The sequence below is a fragment of the Rhamphochromis sp. 'chilingali' genome, assembly GCF_963969265.1.
Source record: "Rhamphochromis sp. 'chilingali' genome assembly, chromosome: 7".
Classification (NCBI taxonomy): Eukaryota; Metazoa; Chordata; class Actinopteri; order Cichliformes; family Cichlidae; genus Rhamphochromis; species Rhamphochromis sp. 'chilingali'.
In genome coordinates, this window is record NC_137934.1 from 38,899,116 (window position 1) to 38,921,319 (window position 22,204).

At 44.5% G+C, this 22,204-nt stretch overlaps 1 protein-coding gene across 4 annotated transcripts in view; it reads right to left on the reverse strand.

Annotated features, from left to right (window-relative positions):
• The window catches only part of LOC308400038 (fish-egg lectin-like), a 59,592-nt gene that overhangs the window by 752 nt on the left and 36,636 nt on the right, over positions 1-22,204 (reverse strand). Inside the window, exons 4-7 of one of the 4 annotated variants that reach the window (XM_080887507.1) lie at positions 7,253-7,291; positions 6,797-7,033; positions 1,095-1,312; positions 886-1,010 (exon numbers count right to left, since the gene is read on the reverse strand). In XM_080887507.1, the coding sequence (XP_080743633.1) occupies positions 886-1,010; positions 1,095-1,312; positions 6,797-7,033; positions 7,253-7,291 (619 nt within the window). Of the gene's footprint in view, positions 1-885; positions 1,011-1,094; positions 1,313-1,398; positions 1,636-4,702; positions 5,061-6,284; positions 6,410-6,796; positions 7,034-7,252; positions 7,292-22,204 lie in introns of those variants that run through there. The other 3 variants (XM_080887508.1, XM_080887509.1, XR_013972302.1) reach the window with 3 other exon arrangements.

Sequence of the window (22,204 nt, forward strand, 5' to 3'; positions counted from 1 at the left end):
CCTGTTTTACTTTGGTAGTCTCATGTCCTGTGTTAGAGTTTTCTGTTTTGCTTCCTTCCTGTCTCGTGTGTCAGATTAGGTTAAGCTGTGTCTCTCTTCTGTATTTATTGTGTGTTTTCCTTTGTTCTTTGTCGGGTCGTCTGCATTTCCTCTGCTCTTCTTCACTCCACATTTCCAGGTTTCATGTTTTCTAGTTCAATGTTTCATGTTCACCTTTTCCCAGTTTAGGTTTTGTTAGTTTCCTTTCTGCCATTTGTTTTGTAATATTTGTTGCAGCCCTAAATAAAGGCTTGCTTTCTGTTAACATCCACCTCATTTGTCCGCATTTGGGTCCGCATTCTTTTCTCTCCACGCCGTCTGCCTTAGCAGGCGTGAAAGGAAGAGGTAAATATGTTTAACAGATGTGAAAAATGAGATTTCTATGATTTCTTTTAAGTGAACACCTAAATGTATTATAGAGGAGAGACAGATCATTCAAAGAATCCATAACTGAAATCTGAAAATTCTTAGGTACTGAGTTTCTGAGTTACAGAAACTATGATGATTATAAGTAAACATTACTAGTTTTCTTTTGTAGCATTTGACTGGTGATTCTACACATGAACATTTTATGGCTCAGTGATCATTACAATGAAAGTCGCTTCTAGAAAGATTTAAGCACAAATTGCCTTCGTGAGCAATTTGTTATTCATTTGTGGAGAGGTCATTCTAAGGTTGAAGAGCAAAATAGTGGTTGATCCATTGCATGGATAACAACAGAGGAGTCAAAAACACAATAACCTGATTCAAACAGAGACTGAAAGAGTCAAAGCAAAAAGAAAGAAGAAAGAACAGAAATACTGCCAGGGCTAGTTAAAATGCTTTCAGACTAGATTAAGTGTTTACCTTTGGAAGACTTCTCCTCCTCTATTTACAACAAAGACGCTTCCATCAGTCCCAATTTCAACCATTACTGCAAGACCATCCACTTGTATCCAGCCACTGATGCCACAGGTGCTCGGTGTTACTTTCTGTCATGAAAAGCAAATATGGTGAGATGTCTTGATCATACAAATAACAACACAAATGATCATTAAAATAAAAAAATAATTTACTGTGAAGTAGATGTTTTGACCTGAGTTCACTCCCCAGCATCCATATTTTGAGCTGCAACTGACATACATTAAAAGCCCAGGCAGGGTTGTCCAGCTCAGGGTGCTCTGTTCTCTGTAGGCTGAGGCAATGGTGCTTTTCAGACAGTGGATGGTGGAGGTGTCAGTAACTCCCACCACCTGACCATCACCTCCAGCATCCACCTGCTGTAAACTCTCACCTGAAGACACACAGAGGTACAGATCATTCATTCAAACAGCTGCTACCGCGCACACTCTACTGTCTTAAGTCTGTGATAAAGCTCACCATTTGCAAAAACAAAGCTGCCAGCTACGTATTTGTAGACCCTGTCGTCGAGGTCAACACCCCAGATTCCTGCAGGTCCCACTGAGACATGCTTCAGGGTGAGTGAGCCCATTTTGTACCACTGTGATCCAAGCAGAAAGTATGCATAATTGTTGCTGTCTGTCATCACAACGTTCCCCTGCCCAGCATCAATCTGTACAGCAGGAAACTGTTGTGGACCCTCTGTGCAAGTGCAGCCTGTGAAGAAAAAAGCACAAGTTAACTCAATGCATGATGTATCACTTTTAAGGGAAACTTTTTATTTTGCTCTATTTATTTTACCTTCATTGGCTTCAAGAAATATTGCATTGTCACATTTTAAAATCAGGACTTACCATGACTGACAAACGGGTAACTAAGGACCAACAAGAAGGCTGCAAAAGATTTCATATTGTCTGTGAGTCTGTGTGTTAAAGGAATGAATCTCTGCATCTTTGCTGAGCTACTGCCCTATGATAGGTGTGTTTGTGTTACTTTTATAGCACGCTGAAACATTAGAACTGTGAGTCTGACCTGGTTTTCCAGGCAGTTTTCCAGAGCTAATAAAGGAGGAAATGTTTTAGCATTTACTAGAAACTAAGAATAAGAACTTATAAGTGATAACTTCCTGGAGATTATTTACTAGAACCTACAATGGATTTAAATCGGCCCATGGTGTAGTGATCTGTGCTAAACAGATTATTTTCTTCTTCTATTGTTGCGATATAATCACATCGTGCTGACAATGACCGTATGAAATGTTATCATTCAACAGTTCCCATTCAAGTGGGTAAAAAAAATATCTAATAGAGATCTCTTCTCTGAGATATAAATGCTTTTGTTCGTTCATTTGTCTTTTCAGCCAAACTAACCACGAGGATTCATATTGGGAAATACAGTGGCTTGCAAAAGTATCGGCCCCCTTGAACTTTTCCACATTTTGTCACATTACAGCCACAAACATGAATCAATTTTAGATTTTCAGATTAGATGGGCCGCGTTTGTGAACAGCAGTTTTCAGATCTTGCCACAGATTCTCGATTGTATTTAGATCTGGACTTTGACTGGGCCATTCCAACACATGGATGTGTTTTGTTTTAAACCATCCAATTGTTGCCCTGGCTTTATGTTTAGAGTCGTTGTCCTGCTGGAAGGTGAACCTCCGCCCCAGTCTCAAGTCTTTTGCAGACTCCAAGAGGTTTTCTTCCAAGATTGCCCTGTATTTGGCTCCATCCATCTTCCCATCAACTCTGACCAGAGTCCCTGCTGAAGAGAAGCACCCCAGAGCATGATGCTGCCACCACCATGTTTGACAGTGGGGATGGTGTGTTCAGAGTGATGTGCAGTGTTAGTTTTCCGCCACACATAGCATTTTGCATTTTGGCCAAAAAGTTCCATTTTGGTCTCATCTGACCAGAGCAGCTTCTTCCACATGTTTGCTGTGTCCCCCACATGGCTTGTGGAAAACTGCAAACGGGACTTCTTATGGTTTTCTGTTTACAATGGCTTTCTTCTTGCCACTCTTCCATAAAGGCCAACTTTGTGCAGTGCACGACTAATAGTTGTCCTGTGGACAGATTCCCCCACCTGAGCTGTAGATCTCTGCAGCTCGTCCAGAGTCACCATGGGCCTCTTGGCTGCATTTCTGATCAGCGCTCTCCTTGTTCGGCCTCTGAGTTTAGGTTTACAGTTGTGCCATACTCCTTCCATTTCTGAATGATTGCTTGAACAGTGCTCCGTGGGATGTTCAAGGCTTGGGAAATCTTTTTGTAGCCTAAGCCTGCTTTAAATTTCTCAATAACTTTATCCCTGACCTGTCTGCTGTGTTCTTTGGACTTCATGGTGTTGTTGCTCCCAATATTCTCTTAGACAACCTCTGAGGCCGTCACAGAGCAGCTGTATTTGTACTGACATTAGATGCACACAGGTGCACTCTATTTAGTCATTAGCACTCATCAGGCAACGTCTATGGGCAACTGACTGCACTCAGACCAAAGGGGCTGAATAATTACGCACACCCCACTTTTCAGTTATTTATTTGTAACAAATGTTTGGAATCATGTCTGATTTTCGTTCCACTTCTCACGTGTGCACCACTTTGTGTTGGTCTTTCTCGTGGAATTCCAATAAAATTGATTCACGTTTGTGGCTGTAATGTGACAAAATGTGGGAAAGTTCAAGGGGGCCGAATACTTTTGCAAGCCGCTGTATATCACCTCCCAGGAATCCATCCTCTGGACTCTGATATTTTTATTTTCAAGGAGAAAAATGGATTTCAAAAATCCATCCAATGGCTATGTGGTAATAATGTTAACATGTTGACTGTGTGTCAAGTTCCTTATAGTATAATTTACTTATGGATGTCAATTCTCGCATATTAAGTGCTACTGTATGTGGTGAAAGTTTGTCTAGTAAGACAAAGTGGCATGTTACTTTTTGATCTTTCAGCTGAATCACTTTATCCAGAGAGAAGTTGTTACTTTAACCCTGTAAGATTTAGTGTATGAGAACTACTCTGACATTTATGTGAGCAGGCCCAGAGTGACAATGAATAGAGATGAGCTCTGGTGCAGGATTTCATGTCTTAGAAAAGCAGACCCTGGCCAGTGTTCTGTCACACCCAAGGTGAAATATCTGAACACAAACACAAGTAAAAACCTAATGTGTATGCGAGGCTTCAGGAAACCCCAACAGTGTGGAAGGATAAGGAATAGCTTGGAGATAAAAGTGCAGATGACAGCATGATGGATGAGCATGACTGTGCTTACTTCAAGTCCCATAATCTCAGGTTTATACCGTTACCACGGAGGATATACAATAACAGAACTTTTTACATGTTGCAGAACAGATGTAGCCTCATGTCATTGTGATGTAAAACATGAATAGGAAACATGAGGACATCAGCTTGTAAGCTATAAGTACATGAAGAAACTGTAAATGACTTATGGTTCAAACTAGCCTGCCATCTTTTGCCATTAGTTCATCTATAAATTCAGCATCAAAAGTAACAAATTCTTGACTTTGACATAATTATGACATTTACGGGTCAATGTGAAGCACTTCTGTTTGAACTGAGGTGGAAAATGGGTGCAGCTACTCTGCTGTACAGGAGGAGGTGTTGTTGCATTGTGCATCTCCCATAGTGGGATTTATAATAAAAGAACACCAGAGGTCTGGACCCTGTTAAATTGATGAATATATAACACCATCATAATCTCATGTAAGCTTGTCTACTATGTGCAATGATCACAACTTGCAAAAATAAAAAACTGAATCCAAACAGTCTCAGCGAATCAAGAGTTTATGAAAGGATGGCAGGTGAATGATACAGAAGTAAATATCTGACAGCATTCTAGTAGTTATGCATGTTGTTGCTGAATCACTTAAGATGTAATCACAATAAAACAATCAATTATTTTCCCACGTGAATTTTTCATTGTTGACATAATGCTGATCAGTTTTTACATTGTTTTATGCGACAGAAGAGGAAAGACTACAACCACTAGCATAAACATTTCAGGATGGTCCCATAGTCAGTCACGACCCACAGATTGCCACGATCATAGCTCACATGGTTGATGCGAGAGGGCATTGGTATTTTGGTCCAGCTCGTGCCTTGTGGAGTGCTGCTGTCGATGCCTTGTCTGTAGAGAGAAGACATTGATACTTAAATCATTGGATCTGTTTTATTTGTGCAATTGAGGTTTTGGCCTCAGCTCCTCACCATATTATCTATCCTGAGTTAAGAGTTGTAAGTCTCATGGTTGCTCGGTCTGGTGACCCAAATATAATGTTTTTGATTACTTCATGTTCTGTGATTTGGGGGTTTCTCGTGGTCTAGTCTGTTGCATTTCTAGCTCCTTTGGTTATTCCTTAGTATTGTTGGTGATTTCTAGACTTTAGATTTTGTTAATGTTCTGTGTTACATCTAGTTATCTAGGTTTCTATGTTCATGTATTTCCTGTTTTACTTTGGTAGTCTCATGTCCTGTGTTAGAGTTTTCTGTTTTGCTTCCTTCCTGTCTCGTGTGTCAGATTAGGTTAAGCTGTGTCTCTCTTCTGTACTTATTGTGTGTTTTCCTTTGTTCTTTGTCGGGTCGTCTGCATTTCCTCTGCTCTTCTTCACTCCACATTTTCAGGTTTCATGTTTTCTAGTTCAATGTTTCATGTTCACCTTTTCCCAGTTTAGGTTTTGTTAGTTTCCTTTCTGCCATTTGTTTTGTAATATTTGTTGCAGCCCTAAATAAAGGCTTGCTTTCTGTTAACATCCACCTCATTTGTCCGCATTTGGGTCCGCATTCTTTTCTCTCCACGCCGTCTGCCTTAGCAGGCGTGACAGGAAGAGGTAAATATGTTTAACAGATGTGAAAAATGAGATTTCTATGATTTCTTTTAAGTGAACACCTAAATGTATTATAGAGGAGAGACAGATCATTCAAAGAATCCACAACTGAAATCTGAAAATTCTGAAACGACAAAGATAACCACAGGTGCATAATTTCTGAGTTACAGAAACTATGATGATTATAAGAAAACATTACTAGTTTTCTTTTGTAGCATTTGACTGGTGATTCTACACATGAACATTTTATGGCTCAGTGATCATTACAATGAAAGTCGCTTCTAGAAAGATTTAAGCACAAATTGCCTTTGTGAGCAATTTATTATTCATTTGTGGAGAGGTCATTCTAAGGTTGAAGAGCAAAATAGTGGTTGATCCATTGCATGGATAACAACAGAGGAGTCAAAAACATAATAACCTGATTCAAACAGAGACTGAAAGAGTCAAAGCAAAAAGAAAGAAAGAAGAAAGAACAGAAATACTGCCAGGGCTAGTTAAAATGCTTTCAGACTAGATTAAGTGTTTACCTTTGGAAGACTTCTCCATCTTTAGTTACAACAAAGACGCTTCCATCAGTCCCAGTTTCAACCTTTACTGCAAGACCATCCACTAGTGTCGTGCCGCTGATGCCACAGGTGCTCGGTGTTATTTTCTGTCATGAAAAGCAAATATGGTGAGATGTCTTGATCATACAAATAACAACACAAATGGTCATTAAAATAAAAAATAATTTACTGCGAAGTAGATGTTTTGAACTGAGTTCACTCCCCAGCATCCATATTTTGAGCTGCAACTGACATACATTAAACCCCCTGTAATGGTTGTCCAGCTCAGGGTGCTCTGTTTCCTGTAGTCTGAGGCAATGGTGCTTTTCAGACAGTGGATGGTGGAGGTGGAGGTAACTCCCACCACCTGACCATCACCTCCAGCATCCACCTGCTGTAAAGTCTGACCTGAAGACACACAGAGGTACAGATCATTCATTCAAACAGCTGCTACCGCGCACACTCTACTGTCTTAAGTCTGTGATAAAGCTCACCATTCGCAAAAACAAAGCTGCCAGCTACGTATTTGTAGACCCTGTTGTTGAGGGCAACACCCCAGATTCCTGCAGGTCCCACTGAGACATGCTTCAGGGTGAGTGAGCCCATTTTGTACCACTGTGATCCAATCAGAAAGTATGCATAATTGTTGCTGTCTGTCATCACAACGTTCCCCTGCCCAGCATCAATCTGTACAGCAGGAAACTGTTGTGGACCCTCCGTGCAAGTGCAGCCTGTGAAGAAAAAAGCACAAGTTAACTCAATGCATGATGTATCACTTGTAAAGGGAACTTTTTGTTTTGCTCTATTTATTTTACCTCCATTGGCTTCAATTCAATTCAATTCAATTTTATTTATATAGCGCCAAATCACAACAAAAGTCGCCTCAAGGCGCTTCATAGAATTCAATGAAGGTAAAATGTGCAGTGTCACATTTTTAAATCAGGACTTACCATGACTGACAGACAGGTACCTCAGCACCAACAAGAACACTGCAAAAGATTTCATATTGTCTGTGAGTCTGTTTGCTAAAGGAATGAATCTCTGTATCTTTGTTGAGCTACCGCCCTTTGATACGTGTGTTACTTTTATAGCACGCTGACACATTCGAACTATGAGACTGAACTGGTTTTTCAGAAAGTTCCACATAACTAATAAAGGAGGAAATGTTTTAGCATTTACTGGAAACTAAAGACAAGAACTGATAACTTCCTGGAGTTAATTTACTGAAATCTACAGTAGATTTAAATACCCACGAACCCTTTAAGTCTAATAGATTGCTGTTTTGTTAATAACAGTAAAATGTCTGTGAAGGTTCTCAGTCATCCAGGTCATCGTAGTCAAAGGAGCTTGCAAAGAAAAGCGTCTGGACTTCTTTAAGTTGCTTGAAGACGTTTCACCTCTCATCCGAGAAGCTTCTTCAGTTCTAAGGTCAAATGGTGGAGAGTCCCAGATATAAACCTAGTGGGAGTAACCCCTCACAGAGGGACAAAAGGAACTTAATAACAGTAAAACAACAGCATATGTTGTTTATATCTGATGCAGCCAAACAATCTACTAAGTACATCCTAAGTATCTGCAGTGCTTAATCTGCAGTAGCATGATACTGTAACGGACTGGGTTACAAGTTAGTTGACTGTTGTGTTATCAGTTACTTATGGCATAGTTGGACCACACCCGCAGCATGGTGATTTACTGAGTGTCCTTGAATGTGCAGTAGTCTAGAGGCCAGTTGGCCTGTCAATCCGATCAGGCCCTTTTTCAGGGGGGGTTGAAAACTATGTGCCGGGAGTTCGCTGTTCTCGCCGGCTCTAATAATCCTCGTCCTCGCTGTCTGCTATGGAGCTGGCGGGTCACAGACGTCTCCGAAAACATCGGAGCGCGTTTGGAAATATATGATATCTTGATAAATCGAGCAGATATTTGAAGTTTACACAGCTACATTTTCGCTTGAAAATAACTTAAAAGTTTATTTTGTGACCCAGAAAGAGTAATATTTAAAAGTTTTTAGCCGCGCTCGTCCGCCATTGCCGCGTTTGAGTTTTGGACGAAATGCATTCTCGGATACCAAGTCCACACAAGTCACCACCGATGCATGCTCGATAAAACGGGCGGAGCGAGAACACAATCGGGACTTTTTCGCATTCTCGGCTTGATGCGTACTTCGAATTGGAACAGTACTTGGTCTCTGACTGATGACGTATCACAAGTACACGAGAACGCAAGTACGCACAAGTACGCATATTGAGAAAGGGCCACAGAGAGTCTGGAGAAGAGTATGTATGTGGTTGGCTGAGAGTGTTCGAGGGACGGGGTTAGAGAATGGGGGTGTGTGTGTGGCGGAAGAGAGGAGAGAGTCGGGGGTTGTTGCTGGAGAGCCCGCTTTTTCCCTGTTGTTTTGGCGTTGGCTACGGCCCACAGTAGCCCGTGTTACTATTCTGAATAAACACCGGTAACCGGAACGCTGATCGTCTGTGTCTTCTGTCGGAGGGACGCTACACTGCTGTCAGAAGTGAAAGTGAAACTTTCGCCTCCTGAGTTATCTGCGCTCGTGTCGCCCCGACTCACGGCATTGGCTGTGGACGCTGGAGATTTTTGCGGGACTTTGCGGAATGCTTCCGATGAATTACTCCAAGATCAAGCGAGAACCTACATCAGAAGCTCACGGACACGACTACTCCGCCAGGGACCGGGGACAAACGACAGCGGATATGGTGAGAGAAGCCGGCTTTGCATCCTTTCACCGTTCGGGTGGCCAACAGAGCTCTTTGGGGACTTCTACAGCGGCTGGGGGTGTGGAGAAAGACATGGATCTCCACCCTGTGACGAAATGAGGACTTGGGTTGGCAGCTGCTGGTATGCTCCATTAGTTGTGAATGGACTATGCTGCTCAGCCCTGGTGGATGCCGGGTCTTCAGCGACAGTTTTAAGACCTGATGTGGTGGGAAGGGGGGATCGCATCCTCCTTACCATGGTGAAGCTACAGACTGTGACGGGAGAGCAGGCCCCCATGCTAGGGGAAGCACTGCTCACCCTGAGTGTGGGGAGGACGTCAGTCCGCTGCTCGGGCTGGATGTACTCAGGGCACTGGACTGCGTTATTGACACGGGGGGGGGGGGCTCTCGTTCCCTGACGGTGGTGTTGTTCGGATGTTGAGGCGGCCACCCCAACCTGTTCACCCTGTAGCCCACGCCCTTTCTGAGCTGGCAGCTGACTCCTCCCCGGATCTGACTGGTAGTCCAGCCGCCCCCAAGGACCCACTTACACTGACCTCAACTGCACCCCATGCTGCTTCATGCCCTCCCCTTCTCCCTAAGGAACCGCCGGACAAGGGTAGGAGAGTTTCAGCTGTGAGGGGGGTGTGGGAGGAGAACTGCGATGGACTGACTGCTAGCAAGCAGGGCCTGCTCTGGCAGCTGCTGCTGGACTTCAAGGACTGCTTCTCCTTCTCAGAGGATGATATGGGCCACACTGACCTCATTCAACATGATATCAATACTGGAGATGCACAGCCCATTCGGATGAGGCCTAGACGCCTCCCCCTGGCCACACAGGTTGCAGCAGAGAGAGCTCTGCGAGAGATGCAGCGTGCTGGACTCATTGAACCATCCACCAGCCCCTGGGCCTCCCCGGTTGTTATGGTTCCAAAGAAAGTGAAGGATGACTGGCGGTTCTGCGTAGATTTCCAGCCTTTGAATAAGGTGACAAAGAAGGACCCATATCCTCTACCACGTATAGATGAGACCCTTGACACTGTGGCGGGATCCTCATGGTTCTCCTCCCTAGACCTACGCAGCGAGTACTGGCAGGTACCCCTCGCATCAGATGCCAGACCAAAGATTGCATTTATTACCAGCGGAGGCTTATGGCAATTTAAAGTTCTTCCTTTCGGCCTCTGCAATGCCCCTGCCACGTTTGAGAGACTCATGGATAAGGTGCTCACTGGAATTCCCCGCGGAGAATGTGTGGTGTACCTGGACGACATCTTGGTCCATGGTGCTTCTTTCCACGCTGCCCTTGGGGCCCTCAGACGGGTCCTGGAGAGGGTTTTGGCAGCACTCAACCCAAAGAAATGCTGCTTAATGCGACATGAGGTTGCATTCCTGGGCCACCGACTGGGGGCCGGGGGGGTCGGCACCATGGATGATAAGATCCAAGCTGTTAAGGACTGGCCCACCCCAAAATCTGTGCAGGAGTTAAAGAGCTTCCTGGGCTTGGCGTCGTACTACAGACGGTTTGTAAGGGGTTTCTCCTGCATAGTCGCGCCACTGTTCCACCTGCTCCAAAAGGGTGTGACCTTCCAGTGGACAGCAGGCTGCCAGGTAGCTTTCACCTCACTGCAGGAAGCCCTAGTGGGGGCCCCAGTGCTCTCTCCGCCTGACCCCACTCTGCCCTTTGTCCTTGACACAGATGCCAGCAGTGTCGGATCTGGTGCAGTGCTAGCCCAGGTGACACCCGGCGGGGAGAAAGTGGTGGCATACCATAATCGGGCCTTCAACAAAGCTGAACGCCGCTATTGTGTCACAAGGCGGGAGCTGCTCGCAGTGGTATGTGCCATATGCCACAAATCCGGAGCACGCCACGGCTTCCAGCGGAACTCCTCCTCCAGCTGGGCGATGGCTGCCTCCTGCCGCTCATACAGCTCACTGTCTGCTGGGTCCATGTAATGGTCGGATCGTTCTGTCACAATCTGCCGAGGCAAACTGTGTGGAGTGTGAAGAGTGGACTCAGGTGCAGACATTCTAAAACTCAAACTTAACTGATGATGAGCCATTTATTAAGGCAGACAGAATAGTACAAAATAAAAGGGCAAAAACAATGCAAACTAAGCAATAACCTAAACTGGGTAAGCTAGAAAGGAAACACGAACTATGAAAAACCCTGGCAAGCATAAAAACAAACAAAACTCTAAACGTGGCAATTAGGGGTGGGTTTTAATAATCGATTCATCGATTAAAATCAATTCTGGCTTGGATAACGTGATATCGATTCATTAAAATCCTGAATCGATTTTTTTAATATAAATGCATTTTGCCCGAAATTCCAGAATCTCAGGTGAAACGTCACAAAATTTTGACAACCACAAAACAGCTAAAACAGTAAATGAGAGCAGGAACACGGCTTCTGCACAAAGACGTAAACACAAAGCGCGGACCCGCGGATCAGAATCAGTGAAATGTCGCCTTTCTCACCCGACGGCACGGACACGGTCGGGGCTGAAAGCCGACAGCTCGCTGATTCTGATGTTTTGGCGGGTCCGCGCTTTGTGTTTATGCCTGTTTTGCGCTGATTCTAAAGCTGTTAGTTTGATCTCTCTCCAAACAATATTGACCGAACCAGCAGCAAAAGAAGATCCAAACTACGCTTCACATAAACATCGTCATGAATTCCCTCTGACTTTTGCTGTTTTGCTTCCACCACACTTCATGCACAGCTCTCTCTCTCTCTCTCTCTCTCTCTCAGTGTACTTCAAGAACAGTTTCCCGTCTATCCCCGAAATCTGTTTTCTGCATTATTCGCTTGCTTGTTACGCACAAGTCTACCGTTGTTTACAGCGCTGTCGGCCGATGTTTTTTTTTTCTTTTACTTACTTCCAAAAAGAAAACCTAATTTCTGCCGTTCAATAGGCTTCAGAACAAATTTAAACTTTTTAAAATTATGCAAAATGCAAAACGCTCAGTTGTGTCTCTAATAAAACCTCTGTAACTTCAGAGGTAATGTTCATATACTGGTTAATGGTTTTCTTTTGTTTTTGATGTACTGCAGAATATTTTTATAAAATCCCAGGCCAGGAAAATCACCTTCATGTTTTCCTGTGTTTTATCTTCAGCTACTTTGACACAAAGGCATCTGCTGTGATGCTCACACCTTTGATAAAGTCTCGAAAGTGTCAGCTTCCTTTTTATAGATACAAAAATATGTAAATGTACTGATCTGAATTATAATATTTCTGACTGAGGCAAAATTTCCCAGATTCAAATCCAATTGAATCGAATCGAATTGAATCAAATCATGGATCGAATCGATTCAGGACCTTGTGACTCGGAATCGAATCGATTCTAGAAATCAGTGACGATACCCAGCCCTAATGGCAATGATGATGAGGATATATGAAAACCTGAACGCAGGTCATGGCTGGGAACAACGCAGACGATCCGACAAAGACTGAATGAGAAGGCACAGACTAAATACACACAGGAGGCTAATGAGAGAAGTGGGAACACATGGGGGAACAGCTGACACACATGAACATAACGACGTCACAGTGGAAGAGTAAAACTAAACACAATGAACACAGGAACACAAGACCTCTTCAAAATAAAACAGGAAACATAAGACACAGCCATGACAACGTAAGACACAGACATGAAACACATGAATGGCAAGGGAGACTTAACAGGGGTGGAAGACACAAGGGGAATCTAATGTCAAAGAACTATAACAACCTAGGCATGATAAAAATGAACTTAGAAAACCTGAAGAACATCCATAAACTAAAACTCAAAACACTGGGTCAAAAGACCCAGGATCGTGACAACCTGAGACTTTTTCTGGGGAAATGTGCGGGATTTTTAACACAGTGTACTATGCAGTTCCAACAGTTGCCAAATATGTTCGCTAGCGACGGGGTCAAAATTTCCTTCCTGACCCAGTTGCTTCATAATCGAGCTTTGACCTGGGCTCAGGCTCTGCTGCAAGCCAGCCCTGGAATCTGAAATGATGACTTTCTGGCCCGTTTCAAGGCAGTGTTTGATAAGGGCTCCAGTGCAAAGGCAGCCGGCCACCGTTTAATCAACCTAAAACAAGGTAGGCTTTTCAATTGGTTTTTGTGGGACTCTGAGGTTCTAAGAACCACTCTGTTAAATAATGTCAATGAGGAGCTTAAAGCTGAAATAATGATGCGTGAAATCCCTTCCTCTCTGGAGGCGCTTATGTCACTATGCATCCAGGTGGGCTACCGCCTACAAGCGCGCTGGGCCTCACGGAAGCAGTCGTTTTGGGAACTTAAACTTAAACTGCTTCAGGGGGCCACCATGTTTAGCAAGCTCAACCTCCGTAATGCCTACCACTTGGTGAGAATTCGTGAGGGAGATGAATGGAAGACGGCGTTCAACACACCCCTTGGGCATTTTGAATATCTGGTGGTGCCCTTCGGATTGACCAATGCCCCAGCAGTATTCCAAGCTCTCGTTAATGATGTGCTAAGAGATTTCATTAATTGATGTGCCTTTGGATGATATCTGGATGATATTCTGATTTTCTCCAAGTCTCAGGCGGAACACGAGGTCCATGTCCAACAGATCCTTCAGCCCCTCCTGGAGAACAGACTGTTCGTGAAGGGTGAGAAGTGTGAATTCCATGTGGACACTGTGGCTTTCCTAGGTTACATTATCGCTCGGGGAGATCTGAAGCCTGACCCGGAGAAGGTTTGGGTCGTTGTGGACTGGCCTCGGCCCCCAACCGTCTCCGGCTCCAGCACTTCCTTGGATTTGCCAATTTCTATTGGCGCTTCATTAGAGACTTCAATAAGATCGCTTTACCACTCACCAAACTCACCTCTCTAAAAACCCCCTTTCAGTGGGGCCCGCCTGCTCAGGAAGCCTTCAACCTACTGAAAAAGACGTTTGCCGAGGGGGGGGGGGCGCTCGTGTGCAGCTATGGAGTAGACGTGTTTTCTGTGCTCTCCGTGCCTTCTCACTCATAAAGTTGCACTTTAAGTTTATTTCTAGCTGGGTAGTTTTAAAATCTGTTTCGCGGACTGTCGGAGCCGATCTTTTGTCATCATGCCGAAGAAATATGAGAGCCAGAGGGATACGTCCAAGGCGAGCCGGTCGGCGGCAGGTAATGATGCCATATTAGCGGCTATCGCTAACCATGGAGCTGAGCTTTCCAAAATAAACTCGCTCGTGGACGGGTTGAAGAAGTCTGTTGAGGGCCGTCTCGATGCAATTGATGCAACGCTAACTTCTCTCCAGAAGAAATATCATGAGTCTGAGCGCCGGTTTGAAGACCTTGATGAAGCTATGTCCACTAACGATAGCCGATTAGCAGCGCTGGAAGCATCGTGCAAAGAGCTACAGGTGGTTAACACTCCTCCTCAAAGCTAAAGTCAACGATCTGGAGGGGCGCTCTCGCCGACTCAACGTGAGGATTGCGGGAGTTAAGGAAGGGGATGAGAAAGGCAGCCCTACCGACTTCGTTGCTAACCTACTTCCAGAGCTTTTGGGTCGTGAGAACTTCAGCAGGCCGATAAAAATAGACCGAGCCCACCGTAGCCTGAGACCGAAGCCACAGCCCAATGAACGGCCACGTGTCATCATCGCTAAAGTCCACAACGACCGGGATGTGTTTGACATACTACGACTCAGCAGGCAAAGGTCTCCTTTGCTGTACCGCGGAGACAGAGTTTCCATTTTTCCTGATTACACTGCGGAGGTCTCGGCGCAGCGGCAGGCCTTTGGTGGTGTGAGGAAGCGGCTGATCGACGCCGGTGCTAAGTGCTCTCTTCGCTTTCCCGCAAAGCTCCATGTCGAATATAACAACACATCGAAGACTTTTATGTCGCCGGAGGAAGCTGCACAGTTTGCTGACTCCATTGGCTCTGCAAATGAATAATAATTCACAAGTGACTTACTAATTTCATGACATGTTTACATATTTGCGCATTTTCTGCAGTAATGTTCTCTACCCAGCTATGTTGAATGTTTTGATCCAACATCTTTGTCCTCAGCTGATCAATGCGCAATATAAAGGTTTTTTTGGTTTGCATACTGTGATTTACATACTGTAGAGTACATGTCTTTCCTGCACTGAAACGGTGTACAGTGCCTATTTTGCCTATTGGGTTTTGCTTCTACAGTATTTGTGTTACGTTGTGATATTGGGAATATGCACATGTTTCTGTATGCTCTGTCTCATTTCTGCACATTTGCAGTTTTGTTGCAACGGTTAAAGTTTTATATCCATCTAGATATTTGAGTTGGATCTTTCGTACTTGGTGCACAATTTTGTTTTTCAGGTTTGTTAAATAGATTATATGTGGGGCGCACGGGGCTCCACGGTATTTTTTTGAGTATTAGCGTTCAGTCAGGCTGGCCCTGGTTCCCGGCTGCCTCCCTGTTGGATATTGGGGGTGTTCCGCTATCTTTTTTTCTGCGGTTTGTGGGGTGGGAGGGGGGGGGTCTACATGTTTCTAAATATGTGTCGTTTTTGTTTTTTGATGTAAGTGCCAGCTCTTTATTTGTCAAACCTCAAAGCCTTCATTTTGTCCTTCCACATCGTCGTACACCATCCACTCACTTAAGCTGGGGATGAGCCACATCACTTTTACGACCTGGAATTGTCGGGGTATGGGCAAAGCTCTTAAACGTGGTAAAGTATTTTCGCATTTAAAATCTCTGTCTTCTGATATAATTTTTTTACAGGAGACCCATATCCAACCTTCAGAGCAGAGGCGATTAAGATCGGTATGGGTGTCACAGGTGTACCAGTCCGCCTTTTCTTCCAGGGCGAGAGGGGTTGCCATTCTTGTTCGCAGAATTATTCCTTTTATATTCAAAACTCAGATATGTGATCCAGGTGGGAGGTTCATACTTGTTACAGGTACAGTCAACTCCACCCCTGTAGTCCTCTTGAACATCTATGCCCCTAATTTTGACAACCCTGACTTCTTTAGTAAAATATTCAATCTTGTTTCACAATACAATGACCATAATATCATTATCGGTGCTGATTTTAATTGTTATTTCGATCCATTGTTGGATAGGTCCTCTGCGTCCCTGGCCCCAACCTTGAGAGCTGTTTCTGTACTCAATACTCTTACTAAATCTTTGGACTTGGTTGACATTTGGAGGCACCAGCATCCGTTAGAAAAGCAATACTCTTTCTTCTCCCCTGTCCATGGCAGTTTCAGTAGAATTGACTATTTTCTTATTGATTCCAGGCTTATTTCGAAAGTGGTTAGTTCCACTTATCACAGTATTTTAGTTTCGGACCACGCACCTCTCTCAACGGTAATTGACTTCAACCTATATACCCCCCAATACAATTGGAAATTTAACCCCTCTTTATATCTAAATGACTCTTTTACGGTTTACCTATCTACTAAAATCGCAGAATTTTTACAATTTAATGATAATGGTGCAGTTTCAGACTCGGTTTTGTAGGAGTCCTTTAAAGTCGTTATTAGAGGTCATATTATTGCTTATCAAGCTTCTCAGAAGAGGGACAAACTCAGGCTGCGTACTAATATTGAGGCAGAGCTGGCTGTCTTGGAGGAGAAGTATCGCGATACCGGGGCTGCTGACACACTTAATACCATTCTCAAATTGAAATATGACTACAACCACATGTTGGGGGAGCAGGTCATGAATTGTATTCGTCGATTAAAACAGAAGCATTTTGAGCTTGGTGAAAAGGCTGACAAGGTGCTTTCCAGACAGCTGAAGGGCATTCAAGCTGAAAGGGCGATACACAGAATTCTCTCTGCAACTGGCCAGTTGCTGTCTGATCACAAGCAGATGAATGACAGATTTCGCAGTTTTTATTGTCAGTTATACACATCTAGTACCATGGCCACAGTTGCTGAAATCACTAATTTTCTTAATGCTTTAGACATCCCGACTCTTCCTGAGGCTGCACGGGGCTTACTCGATGCAGACTTTATGCTGGAGGAAATTAGAAATGCAATCTGCTCCTTTCCTAATGGAAAAGCTTGTGGTCCGGACGGTTTCGGGATAGAGCTTTATAAGACACATATTGACGTTATCGCTCCCCTGCTACTTCGGATGGTAAATTGAGCAGTGTTAAACGGCTCATTCCCTCATTCTTTCTACGATGCCCATATATGTCTCCTCCTGAAAAAAGACAGAGACGAAACTAATGTTTCTTCCTATCGTCCCCGAAGTCTTCTCAACTCAGACCAAAAGATAATTGCTAAAGTCCTAACCAACCGGTTAAATAAGCATATAGGCTCTATAATTCATCCGGACCAATCGGGTTTTATCCCCAATAGATTCTCTTTTTCTAATACTAGATGTCTCTTAAATGCGATGTACTCAACGACACTGCCCAATTCTGCGGTGATTTCACTCGATGCCCAGCAGGCTTTTGACCAGGTGGAATGGATTTATTTGTTTGCTACTCTTGAAAAATTTGGTTTTGGGTCGAATTTTTTGAATATGATTAAGTTGCTTTACGCTTGCCCTCGTTCCTCGGTCCTTACCAACCATGAGAGGTCGCTCCCGTTCCTCTTACACCGTGGGACAAGGCAGGGTTGTTGCCTCTCTCCAATGCTTTTTGCTTTAGCTCTTGAGCTGTTGGCCATTGCCATCAGAGCCAATTCCCATATCTCTGGTATAAATTGTGGCACGTCAGAGTACACCATCGGTCTGTATGCAGATGATATCATATTGGCTCTTTCAGATCTAAAGATCTCCCTTCCTCCACTTCTTAAGCTGATTGACAGCTTTGGCCACTTATCAGGGTTCACCATAAATTGGAAGAAGTCTGTTCTTATGCCGCTGTCGTCTGGTCTGGGCCCTGATTTCCTGTCTGGTTTGCCCTTTAAGGTCTCCCAGGATTATTTTTCATACCTGGGTATTAACATCCCTAGGAACTCAAAACTCCTCTTCAGGCTTAATTATTCGGTTCTAACTGATGAGCTCAAGTGTATGATAGATAGGTGGAAACTTCTCCCACTTTCAATGATTGGCCATATCAATATAATCAAAATGGTTGTGCTCCCTAAATTCATGTACCTATTCCAGAACGTTCCTATTTTTCTCAGGTCTTCCTTTTTCAAAGCGTTGGATGCCATTATCATGCCTTTTGTTTGGACCTACAAGCCCCCCCGCATCTCGAAGTCTCACTTGCAAAAGCCCTCGGACGAGGGTGGTCTGGGCCTTCCAGTTTTCAGACATTATTACTGGGCCTGTAATGCCAGAGCCTGGGTCTTCTGGAATCTGCCTATAGTTGGTGATACTGTGGGATGCAGGTCCAGCCCTAAATGGCTCAAATTGGAGCTTAGCACTGCTATCGAGCACACTGGAGCATCCTTGCCAGCTAGCTTATTTTCAAACTTTATTCTTTGCAACTCCATAAAAATATTGAATCAAATTAAGAGAATCTTGAACCTCCCAGTAGTGTCAACTTTTGCCCCGATCTGCCACAATCCTAGCTTTACGCCTAGTACAATGGATGCTGCTTTCAAACAATGGCCTGTCAAAGGGTTAATTGCTATAAAGGATCTTTATATTGACAATCATTTTGCCTCTTTTGCTCAGCTTCAGACAAAGTACAATCTCCCTACAAGTCATTTTTTTCGGTACTTACAAATTAGGAATTATGTCAAGCAAGCATTCTCAAATTTAGATACCATCCCCATACAGCATGTCTTTTACAATATGATGAACGAACCTCCCACCTCAAAACACTTAATTTCTCGGCTTGTCAACCTTTTTTCTTCGGCAGCCCCCTCTTGCCATATTAAAGAGGCTTGGACAAGGGACACTGGTTTGGTTATCTCTGACGATCTATGGGCTGAAGTGTTAAGTCGGATAAAACTATGCTCTGTTAACGCCCGGTTTCAGTTAATTCAATTTAAGGTTGTCCATAGACTGCACTATTCCAAAACCAAATTGAACAAGATTTTTCCTAACATTTCCCCCAAATGTGATAAATGTAAACTTGTGGACGGTACTCTTGGCCATCTTTTTTGGTCCTGTTCTACGCTTACAGCCTTTTGGACTAGTATCTTTAGTTTCTTTAGCACTGTTTATGATAGGCAACTGTATCCTGACTGTCTTATGGTGATCCTGGGCTGCTCCGGCGACTCCTTGGCTCCTTTGCTGTTCAACAGGCCCTCATGTTTGGTATGGTGATTGCCAAACGTCTGATTCTGGGGGAGTGGAAATCTGCCTCCCCTCCCTGCTTCAAGAGGTGGCTCGAGGAGATGGTCTCCTGTCTATACCTGGAAGAAATTCGGTTCTCTACGTCTGATTCCATGGAGAAGTTCAGGAAGATATGGGGGCCCTTTATAGACCACATTAAGAAGGACAGTCCACGCCCTGGGTCCTGACCACGTTGTTTTAACTGCTTTCATTCTGAGCTGTTGCCCATAACTGTTTTTGCATGATTGTTATCAGCTCCTCCTAGCGATCTTTGGATTTGATCTTGTGGATTGGGCTCACTAGATTGTGAGTTGTTTGACATGTATACCAGTTGCTTTGCTTGCTTCTCTGCTGTTTTTAATAAGTGCTGGCCATGTACCCTGTTGTGTGGTTTGTTGCTCTGTTTTTTTTTTGTTGTTTTGTTTTGTTTTGTTTTTTTTTTTTTTTTTGTTTGTTTGTTTGTTTGTTTGTTTGATTGTTTGTTTGTTTTTGGTTGTTATTGTCTTTATTGTCTGTGTTCTTCTGTCCCGCTGTTTGTGAATGTGTAAAAAAATTTTGAAACTTGCATAAATAAATACATTAAAAAAAAAAAAAAAAGAAGAAGTTTGCCACTGCTCCTATCCTCCATCAGCCTAACCTCCAGCAGCAGTTTGTGGTAGAGGTGGATGCGTCTGACACCGGGGCTGGGGCAGTTCTTTCCCAAATGTTTGAAGGTAAACTTCACCCTTGTGTTTTCTTTTCACATCGCTTCTCAACACAATTACGACATTGGGGACCGGGAGTTGGTGGCAGTCAAGCTTGCGCTGGAGGAGTGGCGGGACTGGCTGGAGGGCGCTGAACACCCTTTCATCGTATGGACAGACCATAAAAATCTGGAATGCATCCAATCGGCCAAGCGCCTCAACTCACGGCAAGCTAGGTGGCCACTCTTTTTCTCTCGGTTCAATTTCTCTATCACCTACAGGCCCGGATCCCGCAATGTAAAGCCGGATGCGCTCTCCCAGCTGTTCACCAACATTGTGGAGTGCACTGACCCTTAGCCCATCCTTCATGCTGCCTGTGTGGACGGAGCAGTCACATGGGAGATCGAAACTCGACAGGCTCGACAGGCTCAGGACACTGATCCAGGTACAGGGCCCCCTGGCCGGCTGTTCGTTCCTACTGCTGTCCGTGCCCAGTTTCTTCAGTGGGATCACACTGCTTGAATCACCTGCCACCCAGGGGTTTAGCGTACCATCACCTTTCTTCAACGTTATTTTTGGTGGCCTACGTTAGAGAAAGATGCTAGAGAATATGTCACCGCCTGCACCACATGCGCCCGGGGCAAACGCCCCAATCGCCCACCATCTGTACTGCTTCAACCTCTGCCCATGGCCGTCCGACCTTGGTCACACCATGCCCTGGATTTCATTACTGGCCTCCCGCCTTCCTTGGGTAATTCCACTGTTCTAACCATTGTTGATCGTTTTTCAAAAGCTGTTCATATTTTGTCGCCCTCCTGTGAGATTATTGTACTATTTTATGCCATGTTATACCTCTAATTAAAGACTCTGGAATCATTATGTAGTTTTAGGTTGCATCATTCTCCTGACTTAGAAGGTGATAACTATTACATTTATTAGACCGATTTGTATTACATCAGACTGCTGATTTATTGTGAATGACTTACATTGTTTATGATGCATTATACTGCTGATTCATAAGAAATACTGTTTTCAGAGAATCATGGCCTTATTTGTTTGAGAACAAACCAGGAACTCAAAGCGGCCCTGCGAAGCATAGTCTCCCACAACCAAACCACCTGGAGCGAGAAATTACCTTGGATTGTGTCATGGTCCTGGGTCGGTGACCCAGCGCTTTTAGTTATCATTTTCTAGATGATGATTGTTTAAGTTCTGTGTTATATTCGGTCTGCCTCTGAGTCTGCGTCTGTATCTGTCTGTCTATGGTGTCACCCCATCTGTTTGTGAATCTGTCTGTTTAGTTCAATGTCTTGTCTGGTTCCATGTGTCTGAGTTTCCTGTTTTATTGTGAAGGTCCGTGTCGTATGTGAGTGTGATCAGTTTACGTTTCCCCTGTCCCGTCAGCCCAGATTCCTCCCAGCTGTGTTGCCCTCCTGTCTCTCATCCCCTGATTACTGGTGTGTGTATTTAAGCCCTGTGTGTTCTCCTGCCTGTTGCCGGTTCGTCTGTGTAACTCTGTGTCAGTCTGTTACCCTGTGTTCCACGGTGTCCTGTTCCTCGTCTGCGTCTCTCTGCTTCTCATCCCGTTGTCATATGCTCCCAGGTCTGTTATTTTTAGTTCTCCCAGTTTAGGTGTCTTTAGTTATTTGTTATGCCCCACTGTTTGTTTGCCACTACACCTCTGTAAATAAAACCACCGGTATCTCATCCACTGCCTGCATCTTGGGTCCTCCTTCTAAATCCACACGGCTCGCCTCGGCAGCCGTGACAGATTGAGTATGCCCACAACAGTCTTACCTCATCTGCTACAGGACTGTCCCCATTCAAGGCCTCCATGGGTTATCAACCACCTTTGTTCCCCGCTGTTGAAGGTGAGCACACTGTTCCTTCTGTGCAACATCATCTCTGCAGGTGCCGCCAGGCCTGGCAGGCGGCTCGGGCAGCCCTGCTACGGACTAAGGAACCCAAAAAAGCTCTTGCTGACTGCCGCCGGACCCCAGCCCCAGAGTTTGCGGTTGGACAGAAGGTTTGGCTCTCTACTCCTTTTGTGCCCGTTCGTGCTGAATCCAAGCAACTCTCACCTGTCTTCATTGGTCCATTCGAGATCGAAGCATTGATCAATCCTGTGTCTGTCCAGTTAAAGCTACCACGCAACATGCGTATTCATAACGTATGCCATGTCTCGCAGATCAAACCTGTGCTCTTCAGCCCGTTGTGCCCTCCTTCAAGCCCCCCTCCGCCCACCCGGCTCGTGGATGGGCAGGAGGTGTTTAACATCACGTGCATTATGGACTCTCGGCGGCGGAGGAGGGGTGTTCAGTACCTGGTGGAG